Source organism: Mustelus asterias, chromosome 1 (genome assembly GCF_964213995.1).
Source record: "Mustelus asterias chromosome 1, sMusAst1.hap1.1, whole genome shotgun sequence".
In the NCBI taxonomy this organism is placed as follows: Eukaryota; Metazoa; Chordata; class Chondrichthyes; order Carcharhiniformes; family Triakidae; genus Mustelus; species Mustelus asterias.
Window position 1 is genome coordinate 108194695 of NC_135801.1, and position 25029 is coordinate 108219723.

The 25029-nt window shown below is 39.9% G+C and overlaps 1 protein-coding gene across 7 annotated transcripts in view; it reads right to left on the reverse strand.

The window, feature by feature from the left end:
- The window catches only part of atp8a1 (ATPase phospholipid transporting 8A1), a 369658-nt gene that overhangs the window by 19914 nt on the left and 324715 nt on the right, over positions 1-25029 (reverse strand). For all 7 annotated transcript variants that reach the window (XM_078216784.1, XM_078216762.1, XM_078216795.1 and 4 more), the window contains one exon: positions 20667-20774. In XM_078216784.1, the coding sequence (XP_078072910.1) occupies positions 20667-20774 (108 nt within the window). The remainder of the gene's footprint in view (positions 1-20666; positions 20775-25029) is intronic.

Below are 25029 nucleotides of genomic sequence, written 5' to 3' on the forward strand. Positions count from 1 at the left end.
CATCTGTGGGGTTTACAATTGCTCCTCACTAACAGGGAACAGGTGTCCTGATCTCACTGGTGGGGACAGAGGCCATTGAGGCCCCCCGGGCGGTCGAGGGCAAGGGGGTTGGTTGTCCCTTGGGCAGTGCCAGCCTGACACCCTGGTACTTCCCAAGAGGAAAAGTGGCACTACCCACCAGGCACCTTGGTACTGCCCACTGGGGGTGATTGGTGGTGGGGGGACCCGCTGCAAGTGGGATCGTTGGGAGAGGGAGGGAGGAGGGCGATCGGGCTGGCCATCGGAGGTGTTTGGGGAGGGGGGGCGGTTGGAGCAGGCCATTGCGGGGTGAGATCAGTGCCTCGTCCGGGGGGTCCGGTAGGCCAGTGATCGGCGGGTGGGGGGGGGGGAGGGGAGTGTGTGTCAGGAGGCCAGCGATCGGAAGCCGGGGGGGGGGGGGGTTTGGGACGGCCAGCGATTGGGAGACCGGCAATAAGCTGAGGGGGTGGGGGGTTTGTACACATGCGCTGAGCTCCGCACTGATAGAACGGCCTGTGCGTAGTGGTCTGCTCAGCACTATGCTGTTGGCCTCCTGGGCAGGAATAGGCCCTGCCTCCCACTTTTCAGTGTGAATCACACTATGGCACTCTGCATTGCACAGAGTATCAGAGATTTATAGAATCATAGAATCTACGGCACAAAGGCTGGCCCTTCGACCTAAACTGGTGCATGCCGACCAAAGTGCCCATCTAAGCTAACCCCATTTGGCCCAAAGACCTCTAAACTTTTCCTCTCCACGTATCTGTCCAAATGCCTTTTAAATGTTTTCAATGTCCCTGTCTCAACCACTTCCTCTGGCAGCTCATTCCAATACATACCACCCTCTGTAAAAAGTTGCTCCTCAGGTTCCCATTAATTCTTTCCCCTCTTAACTTAAACCTATGCCCTCTAGCTCTCGATTCCCCAACCCTGGGAAAAAGACTGAGTGCATTCACCCTAACCATACCTCTCATGATCTTATACACCTCTGTAAGATCATCCCTCAGTCTCCTACACTCCAAAAAAAAAGTCCAATCTCTCCCTATAACTCAATCCCTCGAGTCCTGGCAACATCCTTGTAAATCTCTTCTGCATTCTCTCCAGTTTAATAACATCTTTCCTATAGCAAGACGACCAAAACTGAATACAATACTCCAGGTGCGGCCTCACCAATGTCCTGTACAACTGCAACATAACTTCACAACTTCAATACTCAATGTCCTGACTGAAGGCCAGCATGTCAAAAGCCTTCTTCACTGCCCTATCTAATCGGCTGCTGTCAGTGGTGGTGGAGGCAAACTCAATAGGGTCTTTTAAGAGACTCCTGGATGAGTACATGGGACTTAATAGGATGGAGGGTTATAGGTAGGTCTAAAAGGTAGGGATATGTTCGGCACAACTTGTGGGGCCGAAGGGCCTGTTTTGTGCTGTAGTTTTTCTATGTTTCTATACCTGTGACTCCACCTTTACAGAACTGTGCACCTGAACTCCAAGGTCCCTCTGTTCAACGATACTCCCTAAGGTCCTACCCACTCACTGTGAAAGTCCTATCTTGATTTGACTTTCCAAAATGCAACACCTGACACGTAGTTGTATTGAACTCCATTTGCCATTTCTCAATTCAATTCCCCAGCTGATCAAGATCCTGCTGCAATTTTAATAACCATCCTCACTGTCTATAATACCATCTATTTTAGTGTCATCCGCAAACTTACTGATTCATGACTTGTGCATTCTCATCCAAATCGTTGATATAGATAATTAACAGCATTGGACCCAGCACTGACAGCTTCAATATATCTACTCTGTTTCAATGATTTAAGGCATTTCTGTCTCAGTCATCTCTTTACCAGGGTGGACAGTTCCTTTATACCTCAAGCCCCAACTGCATTTCTGTTTACACCCTTCACATCATCCTTCAGTATTGCATCAATCAGCAGTCATCTTTGTCTGATGATTAAATTTCTCAACATCTACAATTTTACTCGACTCCACTCATTTTCCATGGAATCTGGATCTATCTCAATATCCTGATCCTTTCATAGGACATATTGCTCACTCTTGTTCCTACCTCACTGTAGCCCACTTCCAACATGCTATTCTGATGACTTTGTGAGCATTTCTTCCTGCTCTTGTTCCAATTTTGAGCATTTCATCAATAATTATTTTCCTTTCCACCTATCCCATACCTATACATCTGACTCCATGGCCTCTTCCCTTCCTTGGCCATCGAATTAAATCAAAGGGAGGAATCTAGTACATTTAATACAAGTAAAAACACATTGTCCCAGAAAAGAAATTAGGATGCAAGGTAGACAAATTTCCGGGAGCTGATTCTTTCCACCCCAGAGTATTAAAACAGATAGATGAAGAAACCACAGATGCATTAATTATAATTTTCCAAAGCTTTCAAGATCAGGTGCTGTACCCTTGTTTTGGAAAACTAAAAGACCACATGAATATTTAAGAAAGGATGGAGAGAAACCATGAAACTACAGTTCTAGCAATTTAATATTTATTGTGGGCAAGTTGCTGGAATTTATCATCAGGAATGGAGTGCTTGGACTCAGGACTCAACTAATTGAAGAGTTACTTAGATTTGTGAATGGTCGGCCATATTTCAAACCTAGCTGTATTTTGTGGCAGCCCCTAGCCTGGTGGATTTGGGGAACATCAATAAATGTTCTTGACATGGACTTAGCGAAGGCATCTGAAAAAATACCACACAAGAGATCATAAGTAACCTTGTGACATGGGTTGGCAACACTTGGAAGGTGGGAGGCAAAAAGTAGAACAGCAATAAATGACATTCCCCAGGCATCAATACTGGGGCCCTAGCTTTTCATCAGATATATTAATTAATTGGATGAAGGAATTAAGAATTGAGCATCCATATCTGCAGTTGACATGAAACTAAAAGAGCACAAGTTTTGTGGATGAGAGGAGAAATTAGAAAAGCACACAGACAAATTGAGTGAGTGAGCAAACTTAAGGCAGATGGAGTTCAATGTGGGAAAGTGTGTGGTCATCCACTTCTGATCTGAGAAAGACAAATTGGGATATTTCCTTAATGGTGAGTGTCCAGAGGAGACAAGCGATTTATGGGGGGAATTTTATGGGGGGGAGAATTACCTGACCCCTGACGGAAAGGTTTGTTGGCACTGCATCACCCAGAAACCCACAATAATATGGTGGTGGCAGCCTTCATTGGATGAGTGTGTTGGCCAATCTGCTTGACCAGCAGGTCTGCAGTTCCACCAGCACCAAATCTGAGTAGTGGCCACGGCTGGAAGTACAGGCAGTCCGCGAAGTAGTAGTGATAGATTCCAGGCTTGCCTGGCAGAATGCAGTGAGGTGGAGAATGGGGTTTTAGGGGCCTGGGTGGGGGGGAATGCACAAATGATCTGAAAGGGATGCCCCCGATGGGCACAGGGGACTCCCCAAAGGAGATAACTTCCTTTCCTGCCTAACAACAGACTGTGCAGGGAATGCTGTCGGTCTGTTCATCTTATCCCCCCCTTCTTCAGTTCATAGAATCATAGAAACCCTACAGTGCAGAAGGAGGCCATTCGGCCCATCGAGTCTGCACCGACCACAATCCCACCCAGGCCCTACCCCCACATATTTACCCGCTAATCCCTCTAACCTACACATCCCAGGACTCTAAGGGGCAATTTTTAACCTGGCCAATCAACCTAACCCGCACATCTTTGGACTGTGGGAGGAAACCGGAGCACCCGGAGGAAACCCACGCAGACACGAGGAGAATGTGCAAACTCCACACAGACAGTGACCCGAGCCGGGAATCGAACCCGGGACCCTGGAGCTGTGAAGCAGCAGTGCTAACCACTGTGCTACCGTGCCGCCCCTACAGCCGCCCCTGCAAATCCCTACAGCCAACCAGATCTTAAAGATACTAAGATCTGTTTGGCTGTAGGGACTCGCATTCTAATCAGTATTCTGTAACTTGATTTTGTGTCTCTGTGCCCTGTTTGAGAGCACATTTCCACTCCATCTGACGAAGGAGCAGCGCTCCGAAAGCTAATGGTATTTGCTACCAAATAAACCTGTTGGACTTTAACCTGGTGTTGTTAAAACTCTTACTGTGTTCATATACATTATCCAGGGACCATTAACATTCACTCCCATGCAAATCACTAAATGCTAGTGCAGTTAAAAAAGGCCTTTATCTACAGGAGTTGAAATTCAAAAGTGAGGAAGATTGGCTATACAGAGCCTTGGTCAGCCCCCATCTTGGGAACCTTTGAAGTACTGAACCACAGGAGGAATATAATGACCTTGGAAGAGACAAAGCACAGATCCACCAGGTTGATAACAGAACTTAAAGGGTATGAAGAAAGGGTGTATTAACAATTGTATCTCTTGAAATTTAGAAGATGGGGGGAATTCTAATCAGCACTTCATATAATGAATGGATTTGATGGGGTGGACACAGAAACTGCTGGGGGAATCCAAAACAAAGAAGAGTAATCTTAAAAATAGAGCTGCACATTCAGAAGTGAAATCAGGAAGCATTTTTCCACATACAAACTAGTAGAAATCTGGAACTCACTTCCCTAAAAGCCTATGGATGCTAGGCCAAGTGAGATTTGAGACCGAGTTTGATAAGTTTTTTGTTGGTAATTGAATAACAGAACAGGCTGGAGGAGCTTGTTCCTATATTAAACCCATTAGATGTTCCCCTGTGACATGTCATCGTACTTGACTCTTGACTTTTACCTGTTGTTTCACTCCCTTTAAGTTGTTGCATCCTATAAAGAGGCTTAGTTATCTTCCATTTTCCATTTGAAATGTTAACATATTTTGCTTTTTATAGATTTGTATGGACCTGCTGTGTATTTTCCAGAAATTTCTATTTTCGGTTTCCAGTTTCGCTTTTCTTATCGTATGTCACTTATACATTCCCTATTAGAGAACAATTTTGGGCGATAGTAATCCATAAAATTGAGGTATGAGATATACATTTATTTATTCTTTCTTTTGACTGGCTGACAATATCTGTTATCAAGTGCCATGCAACAAAAATAGCTCTCATCTTCTGAACGACATGACATGCTTTGGTTGCCTGTTAAAACTGTAGTCAAAACAAAGCTTTTTCTACCATGCAAAATGCAGCATGAAGACGGAGAGTTGGATTGCGGAAAGTAAATGAAGTAAAATAACCTAAATGCAACATTTTTGTAGCTTTCAAAATCAGTAGAATTCTATTTTTACAAGAAATTTTCTTTCACTTTTATTTGGCAACTAAATGTTAAAGACAAATTCAGAAACTGAAGACAATATACTTAAGTTGTATTTTAATTACATTTTCATTGCTATGGTACGACAAAGTGAAATAGTATTCTGGATGGGTTTAAATTAAGGCTGATCATAAAATAATAGATCTGTAGCAGATTTCCTTTCTTGAAATCCTGAGATTCCTCAGTTATCATTAAAACAGCTGGTAGCCTCCCAACTGATATTGTCACCAAATTAATCATTATATGCTCAACTTGACAGTGCCTGTAAATTTTCAGATCTCAGCTGTGTGGGATACCCAAGTGTATCTATGTTCCAGACAAGCACCAAAACACATTTGACAGATGTGTCTAGCAAAACTTTTCAGTCGAGTGAGAAGTTTTGAGCGAGCGGTGCAATTATTTATTTTTCCACATTTGGATGAACAAACCCACAAGGACAGGATTATAATTACTTTCATTTGCTTTTATTATGGCACAAGAACAGTTGTAATAAACCTTACAGCCTCTTTCATCGCTTATTTAAGACACGATGCAAAGATTTAAATCATTGTAGGTCACAGATGAGTGATGGGTTTGTTTTTAAAAGGCCTCTTTAAGGGCCACTGATTGACTAGATTTCCTTCCTTTCCCTCCCCTCCCCATAAATCTTGTTTCTGAAACTAGTTGTAGTCTTAAGTACCTGTTCATAATCGTTATGATTAGAGCAGTTTGGGGGATTCAGTGTATTAGCATTACTTTGGTGATCAACTAAGAAAAGAACCATCTTCAGATGGCCTTACCTCAGTTGTAGGAGGGGGTTGGGAATTGAGGAAGATGACAATACTATCCGCCTGTTCAACTAGTAGGAAAGAAAAGCTGTGCAGTCAAGAACAACTATAAGTCCCACCTAAGTATGCACCCAGATCTCTTAGTTATTCTCATGGACTTTAATTTGCATTTATGAAAGTTGATGAATAATTTCAGCAAATCTTAAAGCCCATCTCATCACTTCAGATTAATTGAACAACTAGTTCTCTTTACATCCCCCACAAACAATTGTCTAATTCCTTAAACCATCCATCGGCTTAAATACTTAATTTACTCATCCATCTTATGCAAGGAAGTACTCACTTGGCTTCACTATGTTGTGTCCTCTTAAATAATTAAAACATTTTTTGAAAGTGAATATCTATATATAGTTTCACAGATAACTTCCTTTCCAACACTGAGTAAAATGTACAATTAAACCAATATCAACTTCACATCTTCATGTGATTATAAAACAAAGCACTCTGTAATTAAAATATTTCCACCTGGCCCAGGTTTTTAAGGCTGATTGGATCCTTTCTTAAACGTGAACCCATAAAAAAAAAGATTCACTCTCACTTAAATTCCTATTGACAAAAATGGAAAAAAATCATGTTGAATAAAATAATTTTCTGTTGCCAATGATGTTTTCCCACACACCCCATCATATCCTCTCAAAATGTAATGTGTGGTGCAATAAATAAACAGAAACATCAGAAACAATTCAGGAAAAACCTTCCCTCAAACTTTACTTCTTCCAATATCCAAACAAATTGAGGTTGCCCTTTACCAGAACCTGGCTTTTATTATCACATTGTTGCCTAGATGACAACTATGACTATACATCACCAAAAAAAAAATTGAAGCAATTTGGATATTTGCGAGATTAAAATGTCGCATAAAAATGCAAGTTTTGTCCTTTCTGCACTGTTCTCATGGTTTGAACACATCTCAAGATCCTATTATGTCCAGGGTATATGAACTCAATGCTGAAGGTTTTGAAGGTTCACTAGATTTAGAAAGCTACCACTTTTAAGCCTGGAAAGAGTAAGGACTACATAAAAAAGATTGGTCGATGCCAAGTTTTGCCTTGTTTTGTCCTGTGTCCTGACCAGCACAAGACAGATTTGAGTGAGGAGTGGGATAGAGGTATGGATGAGAAAAGGAAAGAAAAGGAGGGGAGAGGAAAAAGAGAAGCAAAATGCATCCACTGGATGGGAGGAGACGGATGAGAAACTGAGGCCCAATGGAGTGAAAGAGCAGATGTGGCTCTGAAGTGCCATAGTTAGGATTTGGAACCAATCAGTGCTCCCCCTTATGGTGAAATGAGGAATGGGACAATATTTGCAAACCACTGACGGAATATTTACAATTTGGGTTCCAGTATTTATGAAAATATTGACTTTATTAGATAATTATGGTTTAATTTGGCAGTGTATACATTATTAAAACAACTGGCTGCATGTAGAGGCAACTGTTACTATAACTGGTTCACAGCAGATGCCATCTCCCTGGCCCTACACTCAAGCCTGGAACACCTGGATAACAATGTCAGACTCCTATTTATTGATTGCAGGTAAGTCTTCAACACCATTATTCCTACAAAACACATTTCCCAAACTCCGTGGCCTGGGGCTTTTCTCCTCCCTCTACGACTGGATCCTGGACTTCCTAACCCAAAGACCGCCATCAGTAAGGATAGGCAACAACGCCTCCTCCATGGTCATCCTCAACACCAGTGCCCCACAAGTCTGTGTCCTCAGCCCATTCCTATACTCCTTATACACCTTTGACTGTATGGCTAAAGTCACCTCCAACTCAAGTTTCAAGTTTGCTGATTACACCACAATAGTGGGTTGGATCTCAAACAATGATAAGTCAGAGTACAGGAAAGAGATAGAGAATCCGGTGAACTAGTGCAACGACAATAATCTCTCCCTCAATATCAACAAAACAAATGAGACAGTCATTGACTTCAGGAAGCGTATTGGAGGACATGTCCCTGTCTACATCAATGGGGATGAAGTGGAAATGGTCGAGAGCCTCATGTTTCTCGGTGCCCAAATCACCAACAACCTGTCCTGGTCCCTCCAAGCCGACGCTATAGTTAAGAAAGCCCATCAACGCCTCTACTTTCTTAGGAGGCTAAGAAAATCTGGCATGTCCGCTACAACTCTCATGAGCTTTTACAAATGCACTATAGAAAGCATTCTTTCCGGTTGTATCACATCTTGGTGTGGCTCCTGCTCTGTCCGAGACTGCAAAAAACTACAAAGGGTAGTGAACGAAGTCCAGTCTATCTCGCAAATCAACTTCCCATCCATTGACTCTGTCTACACTTCCCACTGCCTTGGAAAAACAGTCAGCATAATCAAGGACTGCATGCACCCCAGTATTCTCTCTTCCACCCTCTTCTGTCAGGAAAAAGATATAAAAGTCTGAGGGCACATGCCAACCTCAAGAACAGCTTTTTCCCTGCTGCCATCAGAGTTTTGAATGGACTGACCTCGTATTAAGTTGATCTTTCTCTACACCCTAGCTATGACTAACACTACATTCTGCACCCTCCCCTTTCCTTCTCTATGTACGGTATGCTTTGTCTGCATAGCGCGCAAGAAACAATACTTTTCACTCTATACTAATAGATGTGACAATAATAAATCAAATCAAAGTATTAGCCAATACTTGAAAATCACAACTTTATTAACAGCCTTGGCTGGTAGACTGAGTTATATGGCTGTAGTTTTAAGCCCTCCTGTAGCACATAGTTTAGGTTAACACTCTAGCATAGTTATAGAGTCATAGAAGTTTACAGCATGGAAACAGACCCATCGGCCCAACTTGTCCATGCTACCCCTTTTTTAAAATCCCTAAGCTAGTCCCAATTGCCCACGTTTGGTCCATATCCCTCTATCCCCATTTTACCCATGTAACGGTCGAAAAGCTTTTTTAAAAAACAAAATCGTACCCGCCTCTACTACTACCTCTGGGAGTTTGTTCCAGACATTCACCACCCTGTATGTGAAACAATTGCCCCTTTGGACCCTTTTGTATCTCTCCCCTCTCACCTTAAACCTATGCCCTCTAATTTTAGACTCCCCTACCTTTGGGAAAAGATATTGACTATCTAGTTGATCTATGCCCCTCATTATTTTATAGACCACTATGAGATCATCCTTAAGCCTCCTACACTCCAGAGAAAAAAATCCCAGTCTATCCAGCCTCTACTTATAACTGAAACCATCAAGTCTCGGTAGCATCCTAATAAATCTTTTCTGCACTCTTTCTAGTTTAATGATATTCTTTCTATAATAGGGTGACCAGAACTGTACACAGTATTCCAAGTGTAACCTTACCAATGTCTTGTACAACTTCAACAAGACCTGTATTCAATGTTCTGACCAATGAAATCAAGCATGCCGAATGCCTTCTGCACCTCTCTATCCACCTGTGACTCCACTTTCAAGGAGTTAGATTTCTTTGTTTTATAACTCTCCCCGACGCCCTACCATTAATTGACTAATTCCTGCCCTGGTTCGATCTACCAAAATGCATCACCTCGCATTTATCTAAATTAAACTCCATTTGCCATTCATCAGAACACTGGCCCAATTGATCAAGATTCCGTTGCAATCCTTGATAACCTTCTTCACTGTCCACTATGCCACCAATCTTGATGTCATTTGCAAACTTACTAACAATGCCTACTAAATTCTGATCCAAATCATTAATATAAATGACAAATAACAATGGACCCAGCACCGATCCCTGAGGCACACCGCTGGTCACAGGCCTCCAGTTTGAAAAACAACCCTCTCCAACCACCCTCTGTTTTCTGTCGTCAAGCCAATTTTGAATCCATTTGGCTACCTCACCCTGGATCCTGTGAGATTTAACCTAATGCAACAACCTACCATGTGGTATCTTGTCAAAGGCCTTGCTAAAGTCCATGTAGACAACATCAACTGCACTGCCCTCATCTATCTTCTTGGTTACCCCTTCAAAAACTCAATCCAATTTGAGAGACATGATTTTCCACTCACAAAGCCATGCTGTTTGTCCCTAATCAGTCCTTGCGTCTCTAAGTTCCCTAGTTCTTAGGGAAAGCTGCGCTGCCGAAGGTGCCGTTGTTTTGATGCAGTATTGAAGTGGAGATCCTTTCACAGGGGACATAAGAGCAAAAATTGGTCATTTGGCTTCTCGAGTTTACTCCACCATTCAGGGTTGATGTGATTGTGGTCTTGCTTACAGTTTCCTGCCTGCTCCCATAGCGTTCGACTCCCTATCAACAATCTATCCAACTCAGCCTTAGTTATAGTCAGTGACCTAGGCTTCATTGCTCTCTGGCTTAGAGAATTCCAAAGGTGAATGACCCTGTTCAGAGAAGGAATTCCTGCTCATCATTGTCTTAAATGGGACACCCCTAATTTTGAAATCATGTCCTCTAGTTCTAGTTTCCTCGATGACCTGAAGCAATCTATCAGCATCTATCTGATAAGCCACCCTCCTTCTCCCACCCCCACCCCTGAGAACCTTGAATATTTCAATATCATCTTTCATTCTTCTAAACTCCAGTTAGTGTAGACACAACTTATTCAACCTCTCTTCATAAGAGAAACGCTCCATCCCAGGAATCAACCTAATGAACCTTTACTGAGCTGCTTCCAATGCACCTTAAGACGAGCAGAATTGTATGCAATACTTTTGAGGTGAGGTTTCATCAATTAATCATGTCCTGTACAGTTGTAGCCATATGTTTTTACTTTTATACTCCATTCCCCTTGTAATAAAGGCCAACATTCAATTTAAAATTCTTAATTACTTGCCGCTATCATTTAGTGATTCATGTACGAGGCCACCCAATTCTTCTACTGCAGAATTCTGCCATCTCTCTTCATTTACATTGTATTTTGTTTTTCTAGTCTTCCCACCAACGTGGACAATTTCACATATTATACGCCATTATCAAATTTTTGCCCACTCACTTAACCATTCTCTTTGCAGACTCTTGGTATCCTCCTTGCAACTTGTTTTCCTACCTATTGTTGTGTTGCCAGCCATGTTGCTATAACATGCCCAGTCATTTCATCCAAGTCATTAATGTAGATCGTAATTAGTTGAAGCCCCAACATTGATCCCTGTGGCACTCTACTGGTTACGGTTTGCCAACCTGAAAATGATTCATTTATCCCGACTCGGATTCCTGTGAGCTAACCAAGCCTCTCTCTTTGCTAATATGTTACCTATAACACCATGAACTCTCCTCTTGTTTAGTAACCTTTTGTGTGGCACTTTATCGAATGCCTTTTGGCAATGCAAATACACTACATGAACTGCTTCCCCTTTATCAGCCTTTTTACATCCTCAAAAGAACTCCAATAAACTTGTCAAAAACATTTATAAAATCATGTTGACTCTGCCTGATTGTATAATGCTTCTCTAAATGTCCTATGACTTCCTTAATAATTGATTCCAGCCAATGACAGATATTAGGCTAACTGGCCTATAGCTTCCTGCTTTTTGTCTTCCTTCTCTCCTGAATGAAAGTGTTACATTTGTGGCTTTCCAGTCTGGGACCTTCCCAGAATCTAGGAAGTTTTGGAAGATTACGCTCAATGCATCCATTTTCTTTGAACTTGCTTATTTTAGGGCCCTACGACGCAAGCTATCAGATACAGGGACTTATCAGCCCTAGGATCCCTGAGTTTTCCCAGGACATTTTCTCGAGTGATAGTTTTGAGTGTCCCCCTCTCTTTTGTCCCGTGATTTTCTACTATTCTTGGGGCAGGTTTTTTGGGATGGTAAAGATTTTCATTCTGTCATTCAGAGCATCTCAGCAGCCCTGCAGGCAATTAATACTCCATGGGGCATGAATTGGCTGGATGCAGACTTCCACTTGAGTGAGATGGAACTCCTGCTTCAGAAAGTTGTCTACCAATCTAATTGACTGGCAGCAGTCCAAACATTGGGAAGCGGCCTTTGAGTGAACACAAGAAATAGAAGAGTAGACCATTGGCCCATCAAGCCTATTCTGCCATTCAATACGATCATGGCTGGTTTTGGGCTCCAACTCCATTTTCCTGCTCACTCCCTAGATTCCTCAATTCCCCAAGAGACCAAAAATCTGTCTATTCCAGCTTTAAATGTATTCAATGATGGAACATCCACAGCCCTCTGGGATAGAGAATTTCAAAGATTCAAAATCTTTTGAGTGAAGTAATTTCTCCTCCTCTCATTCCTGAATGATTGACCGCTTTACCCTGAGACTGGACCCCCGTGTTTTAGATGCCCCAACCAGTAGAAACAATCTCTCAGCATCTGCCCTCTCAAGGTTCTATAAAATTTTGAAAGTTTCAATGAGATCTCCTCTCATCCTTCCTAACGCCAAAGAGTTTAATAATGGATTCCAACATTCTGCCAGTAATGGATGTTAGGTTAACTGGCCCATAGTTTACTGCTAAATAAAAGCAAATTACTGCGGATGCTGGAATCTGAAACCAAAAGAGAAAATGCTGGAAAATCTCAGCAGGTCTGGGCAGCATCTGTGAGGGGAGAAAAGAGCTGATGTTTCGAGTCCAGACGACCCTTTGTCAAAGCCAGCTTTGACAAAGGATCGTCTGGACTTGAAATGTCAGTTGTTTTCTCTCCTCACAGACGCTGCCAGACATGCTGAGATTTTCCAGCATTTTCTCTTTTGCTTTCATAGTTTACTGCTTTCTGTCTCTCTCCTTTCTTGGATAGAGGTATTACATTTGTGGTTTTCAATCTACTGGGAACTTTACAGCACATAGGATATTTCTGAAGATTACAACCAATGCATCACTATCTCTACAGCAACTTCTTTTAAGACCCAAGGATGCTGGCCATCAGGTCCAGGGTACATGTCAGCCTTCAGTTCTGTCAGTTTTCCCAGTATTTTTTCTCTCGTGCTAGTAATTGTTTTAAGTCCCTTCCTCTTTTTTCCCCTTTAATGTTCCACTAGCAATTACTGAGGTGCTTTTTGTGTCTTCTACCATGAAGATGGATACAAAGTATTTGCTCAAAGCTTCTGCTCTTTCCTGTTCCTCATTATTAATTCCTCAGAAAGAAAAAATGCTGGAAAATCTCAGCAGGCCTGGCAGCATCTATAAGGAGAGAAAAGAGCTGACATTTCGAGTCCAGATGACTCTTTGTGAACTTTGATGCTGGAAAACTCTTTTGGTTTCAGATTCCAGCATCCGCAGTAATTTGCTTTTATTAATTCCTCAGTCTTGTCCTCTAAGGGCAATGTTCACTTAAGCAACTCTCTTCCTTTTTCGATACTTGTAGAAACATTTAAAAAAATGTTTTTAAAAAAGTTTATTAGTCACAAGTAAGGCTTATATTAACACTGCAATGAAATTACCGTGAAATTCCCCTAGTTGCCACAGTCCGGCGCCTGTTTGGGTCAATGCACCTAATCAGCATGTCTAACTTTGTATTTTTTGTTAGTTCTAATTTCTTCCCCGATCATTCGATCAGTCATATTTTGCTGAACTTCAAACTTTTTCCTATTTTCTGGCCTACCACTAACCTCCACAGCATTGTATGTCTTTTCTTTCAATTTTATATCATCCCTAAAATTCTTTCTTCAGTGTATCCTCCTCAGCGAAACTTTCTTTCTCAATGGACCATCTTTGTTGAGGGTTATGAAATATATTTTTAACTGTCTGCCACTTTTTCTCTATGGTCTTATCTTTTAAGATGTGGAGATGCCGGCGTTGGACTGGGGTAAGCACAGTAAGAAGTCTCACAACACCAGGTTAAAGTCCAACAGGTTTATTTGGGGGTCCAAATAAACCTGTCGGACTTTAACCTGGTGTTGTGAGACTTCTTACTGTGCTTATCTTTTAACTCAGGCTTGTCCAGGGTATGGCTGGGGACTGGATGTAGCCTGTGATGATCTTCTACCTGGTCCCGCCCTGAGGCAGTTTTAAAATTCCTGTCAATCAGTTGAGTTTGAATGCATGACTCTGTTGGGAACTGTTCCTCCAAATCATAGGCTGCTTCTCTCCTGTGTTTGCTGCTGATGGGCTGGTCAGTGAACCCAGCAGAAACAAATGGGGGAGAGAAACAGTTTCTGATTGGTGGAACAGCAAAGTGTGCTGAAGGCTGATGGGCGAGAGAAGCAAAAATCTGCAGAATCCAGGGAGCCAAACAAACGTGGGATAGAGGCTCGGGGTCAAGCTACATCAGGAATGGAGCTCGGGAGACATGTTCTTTGGGAAGGCAAGGTCTTGGTGAGCTAGGGAGGGCAAAGTCACTTTGGGTCCAGAGAGGTTGAAGTTTTGTTGTTTTGGGACATGAGAGGATAGGGAAGGAGATGTAGACTGAGTGGGCATAGGTGTGGGTGTGTGTGTGAGAGAGTGTGCGAGAGAGAGTGAATGAGTGAGTGCATGTGTGCGCACACGAGTGTGTGAATGGGTGTGGAAGTGAGTGTCTGAATGGATGGGGGTGTGGGATTCAATTTATTGTTTTAACAAACCTCCCCTTTCCGAAATCTGCCCTTAGGTAAGAAAATATGCAAATGTGGCCCCTGGAGTGAAAAGGTTGGACAAGCCTGTTTTAATCAATCATCCTAATCCATAGTAGCGAACTCTGTTTCATACCAGTGTCATTGCCTTTAAGTTTCAGGCAAATGTAAAAGATTCCAGGGTACCATTCATGGAAAAGTGGAGAGTTCTCCAAATGTCTTAGTCAGTATTTACTTCTTAATCAACATGTTGAATATTATGCCCACATAGTGATGGGATGACAGGCAGGGTAGGGTTTAAAATTGTGTGCCATGGCAGTGACGCCATCGTTGTCACCTACTCACCCCCACAAGGAGTTTACTTCAATTAATGGTCATTGATGGGTCTCCTCCTGCTGCTGCTTGGATTTGTCCCATGGTAGTGGAGGCCAATGTCAGGTGTCCAGGCCACATAGCAAAAGATGGCTGAAAACTGTGGCCCCACCCTGATCTGGTCTTTGGTGACTCTTCTTTAAAGGACTTGCTGCAGTCCAAGAACTGGCCATCACTTCCTGTGGCTCTGATGAGACAAAAGAGCTAGCAACAATTTGATTGGTCAGTAGTTCTTGTTGGCAAGACTTTCTCTGGGACAGGAGAGGAAGTCCTGCCTCAGGGCAATTAAAGGTTCAAAGGCCGTTCAATGACTTTGGGGAGAGCAGGTCAATTTAAGACCGGCTCACCCCCAATATTTACATAGGTAGGTGCCACTACTGCCCCCATTCCCCCAAAATAAAACAGCCTAAAATTTCTAAAACATATTATCTGACCATTTATTTCATTGCTGCTGCAGGGCCTAGGAAGCTTGCTCAGACATCAATTCTGCCCATCAATCTTCTCAACATCATCAGACTTCGTTACTCAAACTAACATACCAATAGAGAATTTTAAAGTGTTAACAGGAAAATGAACCATTCAATCCCACATAATGGCATTTGGATCATTTTGCTGAAATCTTCCTGCAATTTCTTTATGTTCCACGATGGTTGAGAATTTGTTCTTGATTGGCAAGCTTTTGGACATGAGATCCATTAATTGATTGTTAACGTGAGCAGCTTTTTTTGCACAAACCAATACAAATCATACAAAATTGTAGAGTATTTTTTACCATGAGCAAAACAACTGCAAGATCCAGTTTGTGCATGTTTGACTTCTAGTTTAATTTTCTCAGTTGCCAGCAACACTTTTAAGAATAAAGCACAAATACTTACTTATAATGCCACTAAATTGAACTAAGGTATACAAGCAAGCAACTTTACAGAAGTATGCGACTAAAAAAAGACTTAGCACATGTGTATCTTAATACTGGAAACAGTGAAAATGTGCTTAAAGTTCATTTGACATACAATTATTGAGCATTAATTATAATACATTTAAGATTTTCAAACTTATTTAACTGCCATGTGGTGCTGTTGAAATGATTTAAGAATATTTAATTTCTTCTGACAAGGATAGTAGTTAGAGTAGTTACCTGAAATTCCCTTACAACATTTTGGAAGGCAAGTACCAGTTCCCTTTCTTTTTATGCACCTGAAGAAAATCTCTCAATTTCAGTCAACAGAATTGTTTCGCAGTAAAGAAAAATGCATATTAATTATTTTAATGATATTGTGACTTCGAGGATTCTGAAATTTCACAAATGATGCAAATGTTTAGTCGTGCAGTCTACGCTGAGCTGGTGATTTTATTCTGTGATTGCGCCAAAGAATGTTGAACTTGTCCAGTGCTGAGTTAATCGTAACTATTCTAATTTCATTTGTGAAGCAAGGACAATTGGGACCCGCTATTCAAATCTCAGTGCCTTTAGAAATGATCAAAATGAATTAAAAAGACAAAGTTTTTTATTTTATATTTGAAAGCCTGTCAAGATTTTGTACTGCAGAGGTAATCCAAAGCTCAAAGATTTAAAGCTCACATTCGTATTGAAAACAGAGAGTTTCTTTGTATTTTGTACGAAGGAAAAATAAAATCCCAGAGGTATTTCCTTCCTTTCTGTACAAAAGCTCACCCCCCCCAGCCTCAAACCACCCCGACACTGTGTAGAAACCATTTTTGTTTCTAACTTTTCACATCCCTCCACAACACAGGCAAATCATCTGGGAAATAGAAAAGTGATCCTTTTCAAATAATGCCGGTAACAGGGGCAGCCTGTTCTGGGGACAGGCCCCGGCTGCCTCTGTGCATGGTTTACAAATTGTTCCTAATGTGTGAGATTTGTGGCCCATGCCAAGTTTCTTCTCTCGGCCTTAGCCCCTTCAAATGGATTCTGTCACAAAAGTAGCTCCCAGGGGGATTCACAAGGGATCAGAAATCATAGAGTCACAAAGCTTGGTGTTTCGAAGGCCCATAGCCCCAGAGGGAAAACAACAAGTCTGCTGTCTATAGAACATGACAGCTGCTCAGATTAGGAGTTTAGCTTTTAGTTTTTCATGGCGTTTCCTCAAAACACACCCACAACAATTGAAGTAAATTTTATTTCATACCTATGTAGATACAAAGAATTTCAGAATGAATCATTTCAGTTAGCAAGTCAATCATTTCTTTTCGTGGCATACTGAGATTATTGTATTCCAAATGAATTTGACACTTCACACGACATTCAGAAACATGATATTTAGAAAGAGAAAATGTTGATTCAATTAGACAAAGTAGCAAATGTGAATGTATCAGTTTTTAAAAACGCATACTATGCCAACCTGCAAGCTCAAAGTAGTAAATTTTCTAGTCATCCACGAGTGCTATTATGTAATACCTAAATCTTATTCTGGTAACTCTATAGGTATTTTGAAAAATGATGGCATCCATACAAATTTGAGCAAATTCTACACCTAATTTAGCAGTAAGGTTTCAAAAGCACATCAAATAAAATATCATATAAAAGCAAGAGCTTTGCAAAACACAAGTTTAGGTTTCCACATTGCTTTGTTTTTGTGAATACTGTCAAGAATTAGGCCTGGGCATAAAAAGGAAAGCAATCAATGCCACCAGTCAAACCTATTACTTTTTGTAATGCTGATAAATGTTTCTTCAGCTTAAAAGCTTGATCCACCAACAAATTCAGTGAAATCTTCACTCCCATATGGTCACTTCCATAAATATATATGTTAATGAGAACTGGTACAAAACGCCCATTTTAACATTTACTTCCAGCATATTTGCATACACAGGAAAATAAATCAAACTAACTAAAGCTCTCTCAAAACAAAATGCAATTTCATTGATTTGATAAGCATGAGCATGAGATATTCCTTACGTCATTGATTCTAAAAACAGAGACAAACAGTAGAGAGGTTTATAGCTTTGCCAGATCTGAATTCTCTGGAACAAACAACATTTTATGACATTGTTAAAACCTTCACTGGATCTCTGGATCCCTCAAGGTTATTAAAAACACAGAAAATACCAGGGTACAGATGTAGATTTGAGTTTGAAATTGTAACAGCGTTATACTTACAAGTCCAAAGTACTGCTTTAACAATTGAGTAAATTCAATTTGGATAAGGTACCTGAAGCTACAAATGTTCCACTTGTAGTGCACTTTTCAACTAAAGATCCAACATACATGGCATTGATTTCTGAAGTATTCTGAAGGCACGGTTAATTTAATCCATGATTTTGATAATAATCCTTTTCTCATTTCCCTCCCTTGAGGAATTGTTCCCAGTTTAGCCAGGGAAAGCAGAATTGTTCTTCCCCACAACTTTTACTAATGCTGCTTAGTAATTAGCCACTTGCAAGCAGGATGGTTAGGTGGATCAATATTTTTTCCACACCCATGCATCTAGCTCACTGATTCATTCACTGCTGTGATGGAAAGGGAATTAACAGTTTAAAAAAAATCTTTACATCTCTCACACCATTGGAATTTCAATAAAATTATAAATTGGAGAGCTTAATGTTGTTACAGAAAGATTTCTCTGAAAAGTGTTTTGATTAGTTTCACTTGTAGTTTAAATACATTATACTGCCTGGTATCTGACCTTTCTAAACACCAAGTCATGTTGACTAGATAAAAGTTTTGTATAACTGCAAGAGACTGAGGTGTCTGGAACAAGTTGTAATCTAATACACATCAAGTCAAAAGAATAGGTGGTTTGGTACACATTCATCAGATATCTACTGCTTTACAAGGTAGTTTAAATAAATGTTATACTTTATAAATATTAGTGAAAAATGAGAAGTTAGATAGTATAAAATTATGGTTATGTTCAGCACATTGTTATAGTACAAAATAATTCAAAGGGGATTTTCATAGTAACTTCATTGCAGGATTAATGTAAACCTACTTGTGACTAATGAATAAAACTTTAAAACTTTGCATTTGTCAAGAGGCATATTGACATACATCAATATCTAAGATCTTAAATACAGAGCAAAGTTCAGCATTTTCTAGTGAAATTGATATTTAATGAGTGGAAGAGATTGCTGATATTGCAGGCGGGCAATATTTCACTGAAAATACTGATCTGAATCCCCCCCCTCTAAAATGCTGTTCACATTGTCCATTGCATGCAACTGAAAACAAGTCACTATGCAGTCATCAGCAAATAGAAGTCAGTAACTAAACAGTTAAGCACTTCATTAAACAAGACTGAAAAGACAAGGGTGAGTCTAGTATATGTTATTTCAGGACAACATAATGCCTGCAGCTGTCACAAACCAGTAATAGAGGCAGAATGCTGACCACACTAAATATTTTACTGTCAAAGCACATACCAATTTATTTAAACTTCACATCTTTCATAACACTTCTACAGTTTTGTTTCGAGCTGCTGTGATATTCATCTTTTGTTTTCATGACAGATCTTTTTCCAATCTGCATCTTAACTTATGCTTTGTGACATTAAATGTTGATAAACAATTTGGGATGTCAGTTATCTCTATATCATAGTGGCTACACATTGGTATAATTTAATTGGAAATACCAAGATATAAAATAGTTATATTTGCATGGAAATGAGCATCTGAAAGCCAGTGAAGTTATTAGATAGGTTTTTACAAAACTAGATGTGTAATTGGGAATTAGGAAATTTAATTGCTGGATTTTTAGCACAAGTTAAAAGCAATGCACAGGAATAAAAGCAGGTAAAAAGATTCTGTAGCAATCTTGTAATTAATTGTAACATCCAGGTGATTCCTTAATTATGCCTGCCCCAAGTATTTTCTTAAAATAACCATTACCATATAAAACACACATGTAGAACTCGATTAGTCACAGCAAGGATTTTAAAATAATGGAATGAGATAGTGGCACTCTGTGATAATTTACAAAATTACTATCCTCTTGCCCCTTAGTGTCCGGGAACTAGCAGGGTAAATACGTAGGGTTACGGGGATAGGGCCTGGGTGAGATTGTTGTTGGTGCAGGCTCGATGGGCCGAATGGCCTCCTTCTGCAGAAATTCTATGATAACAGATGCATACACATTTATTTTTCAGCATAAGCCTAGCTGATTACTTTTTCTTTTTTTTTCTTTTTCTTAGGCTTCAAGATGAAGCCTAATTGTACCATCCTGGCTGAGATTAGCGAAGATAGCACAGAAGCGTCAGTCCACACCACACCATACTGTTACCCACAGAGCAATTGTCAACATTAAAACTAACTTTTAATTGGAATCTCATATGTGACTAAAAGATGGGGACATCATCTGCCACAAACAAATCGCATGATTTACATTAGTATTAAATTGCAACTCTGGTAAATAGCAGTTTCATGCAAAATAGGACTGAAAACTTTAATTAACTATTTTAGGCAATACTGTTTGATACATTCCAACAGCCAGTCAAAGCTAGTGCATTTTTACCATTGACAAAGGCTTTAGCGTAACCTTAATTTCCACTAAAAACATAGACTCATTAACAGTGTTAACCACACAACTCTTCAGATCATCCTGTAATTGGATTATCATAGACTTCAGATGACAGCCATTTTGGTTATTTCACAGATGGATGATTAAACACTAATCTGACAACTGTAACATAACATAAATTAAAGCCAACAGGCAGTATACTTGAACATCATCAGATGCTTTTTCCCCCAACAGAAGTGTTAAGCATAAATATCAAAATAAGTACCTCTCCAGATATGTCAGGAGCCAGTGGAATTGCAGGCCACAGAGATGAATAGATTCCAAAAAACACCACCCACATTCCGATACTGCCCCAGATAGCCACATGACTGAACTGGATTGGAGGGGAAAACAATCAAGATATCAAGGTCTGTTACCAAGCACTGAGTGATGATAGATTGTTGAGTAAAATTATATATTGTTACTGATGGACCAATATCAATATTGTGTCTATATAATGCAGGCATAACATTAAAATACATCTTTATTGTAATGCTTTGGTGTTAATTTGAAATTTTAATTAGTAGTACTCATTCTTTGATGCAACATTTAAACATCACAATAGTCTTAAATTATAGTCTAATGAAACGCATAAAACTCAACTGTAAAATAATTGACAATATATTTATGCCTTCATCAGCATTGATATCCAAGTTTGAATTTTATTTTTTTAGACACAGAATGAGAAGACTTTTTATATATAAAAGTGAGTTAAACCCCAAACAACTTACATTCACATTCTGTGAAATTTTCCACTGGTTTAAGGTTCATTCTGTAAATTGCACTGGTTAGGGAGGGCTCTGCAAATTATATTAATATTGGTGTACAGGCAGTAGTTTTAGCATGTTTTTAAATGTCTTCATATCTAGCAATACTAATTTATTAAGAAATCAGCTAGTGTACACCAATGGAATACTGTATGCAGTTATTGTCTCCATACTATAAAAAGGACATAGAAGCATTGCAGTGCAAAAAGGATTTACAAGGATGGTACAAGGTGGTGTAGAACAAAGGCAACAGATGCATCAGAATGCAATCATCAACAAGTTCCCCTTCAAGCCACATATCATCCTGACTTGGAACTATATTGCCGTTTCTTCACTGTCACTGGCTGAGGGGAACAAAGAAATGGCTTAAGAACTAAATTTGTACTTTGCTTCTGCCTTCACAAAGGAAGACATGAATAATGTACCAGAAATTCTAAGAGAAACAAGTTTTAGTGAGGAGCTGAAGGAAATAGTATTAGGAGAGATATGGTTTTGGGGAAAGTGATGGGATTAAAGGTGGATAAATCTCCAGGGCCTGATAATCTTCATCCCAGAGTTCTGAAGGAAGTGGCCCTGGAAATAGTAGATCCATTGGTGGTCATTTTCCAAAATTCTTTGGACACTGGACTGGTTCCTACAGATTGGAGGGTAGCTAAAGTAAGCCCACTATTAAAAAAGGGAGGTAGAGAGAAGAGGAAACTATAGATCAATGAGCCTAATGTCGGTACTGGTGATTTCATAGTTCAGCATTTGGAAAGCAATGGTATGATCAGACAATGTCAGCTTGGATTTACAAAGAGGAAATCATATTTGTTGAATATATTGGAATTCTTTGAGGATGTAACTAATAGAGTTGAACAAGGAGATACGTCAGATGTGATTTATTTAGACTTTCAGAAGGCTTTTGACAACGTCTCACTTAGCAGACTACTATATAAAGTTAAAGAGCTTGGGATTGCGGGCAGTGTCTTGAGATGGATAGAAAACTGGTTAGCAGATCGGAAGCAAAGAGTTGGCATAAATGGCTCTTTTTCTCACAGGCAGGCAGTGACTAGTGGAGTACCGCTGGGCTCGGTGGTAGGACTCCAACTGTTCACATTATATATTAATGATTTGGAAGAGGGAACTAAATGTATTATCTCCAAATTTGCAGATGATACAAAGTTGGGTGGGAGGATGAGCTGTGAGGAGGATGCAGAGATGCTTCAGCGTGATTTGCACAGGCTGAGTGAGTGGGCATATGGATGCAGATGCAGTAAATTGTGGATAAAAGGTTATCCACTTCGGAAGCAATAATAATAAGACGACAGATTATTATTTGAATGGATGTAAATTGAGAGATAAATACTCTGTTGTTCATGTCAACGCATCCTGGTCACACACCCAGCTATCATAATAACGAGAAAAGACATTCAAACTACAAAAAAAGTTAAATAGAGAGAACCAATGACAAAGGACGAAGTTTCAACTGGATCTGGCAATCCAACTTTGTGTACATCTTCACCAAAAATGAATAAGTATATTGCTATTACATTCTAGTGTTTTAGAAAGAAGGTATGCAAGAATAAATTGATGGTTGCCTTAAGCAATTCCAGAAAAACTGGATACTCAGCAGATCTGTCAGTATCTGTGGAGAGTTAACATTTAACAAGTGTAGGTCCATTGTTGGAACAGAAAATATTACAGAAGAACAGCATTTAAAAAGTAACAAAATAAAGGAATAGAATGAGGTACTTTGCAGTTTTCCGGTCTCAGCACAGACTTTGTGATAATGACATTGAACATTAACTACAGCTACAGGTGGGCTGGCTGGCGTGAAAAACTGGTTGCTGTTTAAGGTGGTGACCCTTTGTTAGAACACTGTGCTGACAAAGCAATTTTCACCCTTAATGTCAACCTCCTGCTTCACTCCCAACTCCTTAGCTATTGCAGTCTGCTCCAATTTACCCGATTTTTGTGCTTCTATTTCTAAAGGCTTTACCACCTCTATTTAGGCAGCAAATACATATGTTCTTAGCATGTCTCAGTTATGTCTTCAATTTCCCGCATTATGTCTCCTATTGTTTCTGCCATTTACCCATCTGTTTTCCACCTAAGCAGTACATACGTGTGCTTGAGTGTCTATCCATGAGTATTCTTCTGTTTCTTTTGATCTGCCCCTTTTTAAATGCTGTGCATCAGTAATATCTACCAGTTCTGAGGAATGTTAACACGAGTTCTCTCAACAAAGATCAATTGCTTCCAGTACTTTGTACTTTCATTTCTGATTTCAGAATCTGAAGTTTGTTTTATTACCCCAATGTTTCTGATTCTCAGAAGCCAAACAACATACAGAAAAGTTGTCTTTTACTGCAAGTAAAGTATTCACAATTTATTGCAATTGACTATATTTTTCTGAGTAGGTAGATCTTATAAATCTCATAGCATTTGTAAACCTAAATAATCGATAAGGTTATTTTTAATTGCTTTTTCCATAAGAGAGCATAAATGTAATTTTCTATTTAATCCAGACTGTTTTCAGTTTTAGTTTGTAGCAACATACATTAGAACTTTCATTGAAAAAGTTTGTTTTGAATGTTATATGACAGAAACCCTGTGTATCATGAAACTATAGAAGAAGAAAAAAAACTGCTGGGAACTCATCTTGTGCAAGAAAATCTGGTTTCATAGTGATTGAAAACCTATATCCCCTTTAATTAAAGAAAAAAACAGTGTGAGCACTTTCCTGGAAAGACGAGATGGCGGCTGCACAAATTTTCTAAGGTTTTACACTTAGAGCTCTTGCAACTTAGTTCTTCAGCAATGGATATAAAGGGCTGATGGAATATTTTTAGCACCATACACCAAAATCCTGTTACACATTAGCCCTGTAGAGCACTTCCTGGAGAGTATGTGTATGAAATAAAGGCAGAAGCTAATTAACCCATGCTTGGAGCATATTATCTTGATCTGGGTGGACAAATTTCTATTTCCCCGAAGAATATTTTTCTACTGGGGAGTTGCCAAATGTTTAGAACTATGCGGTCTTAACCAGTATGGGGTATTGATATGACCTTTGCTTTTTCACACCAAACTTTCTGTAGGGCAGGAGATTAACATAAATGGGAAAAGCCCGCAGAGGTAGCTAATTCCACAATCCTGCATTCATGACAGGGATGCTGCGCTCAAAGGGACATGGGTTGAAGTTATAACTACAACATTGTAACTCTAATTCCTCAGCCCGTGCTCCCTATGGGCACGGTTCCTCATTTGAGATCATGAAAATAGTCTAATAGAGAGAGAGCATGTAACTGGAAACTGCCTGTCCAACAGGGTCTGGAGCTACAGGTTGGTGAACAAGATATTTGAAGCACACGCTGCAGTGGAATACAGTCCCAGAATGCAGAAGATGTGCCCATTTTGTTAACTTTCACATTCTTATAAAATTCTAATTGCTTTCATTTGCCCAAATCCCTGATTAGTCTTACTTCCTAAGCAAGTTCTCTTCAACTCTTTCAATTGATTCTGCACCTATGGCTTATTGGACAATGCTTTTCACATTTTACAATCTTTTTTGCGTGGAGCAGTTTCCTGATTTCCTTTTAATTGACTTGCTTCAAATTTAAGATTTCCTCCCCAAAATTTTCCTTCTAGAAAAAAAAGAGTTGCTCCATGCTACCTTCTCAATTTCCCATGTTATTTTAGAGACCAACTAGATCATCCCTCAACATCCTTATGGGTAGTGAATTTAATTCAAGTTTACTCATTCTCTCATCATTGCTCAGTTCCTTCATCTTTTGTCCATCACTGGTTATGAAGCACTGATTAAGCTGTACTGTATCC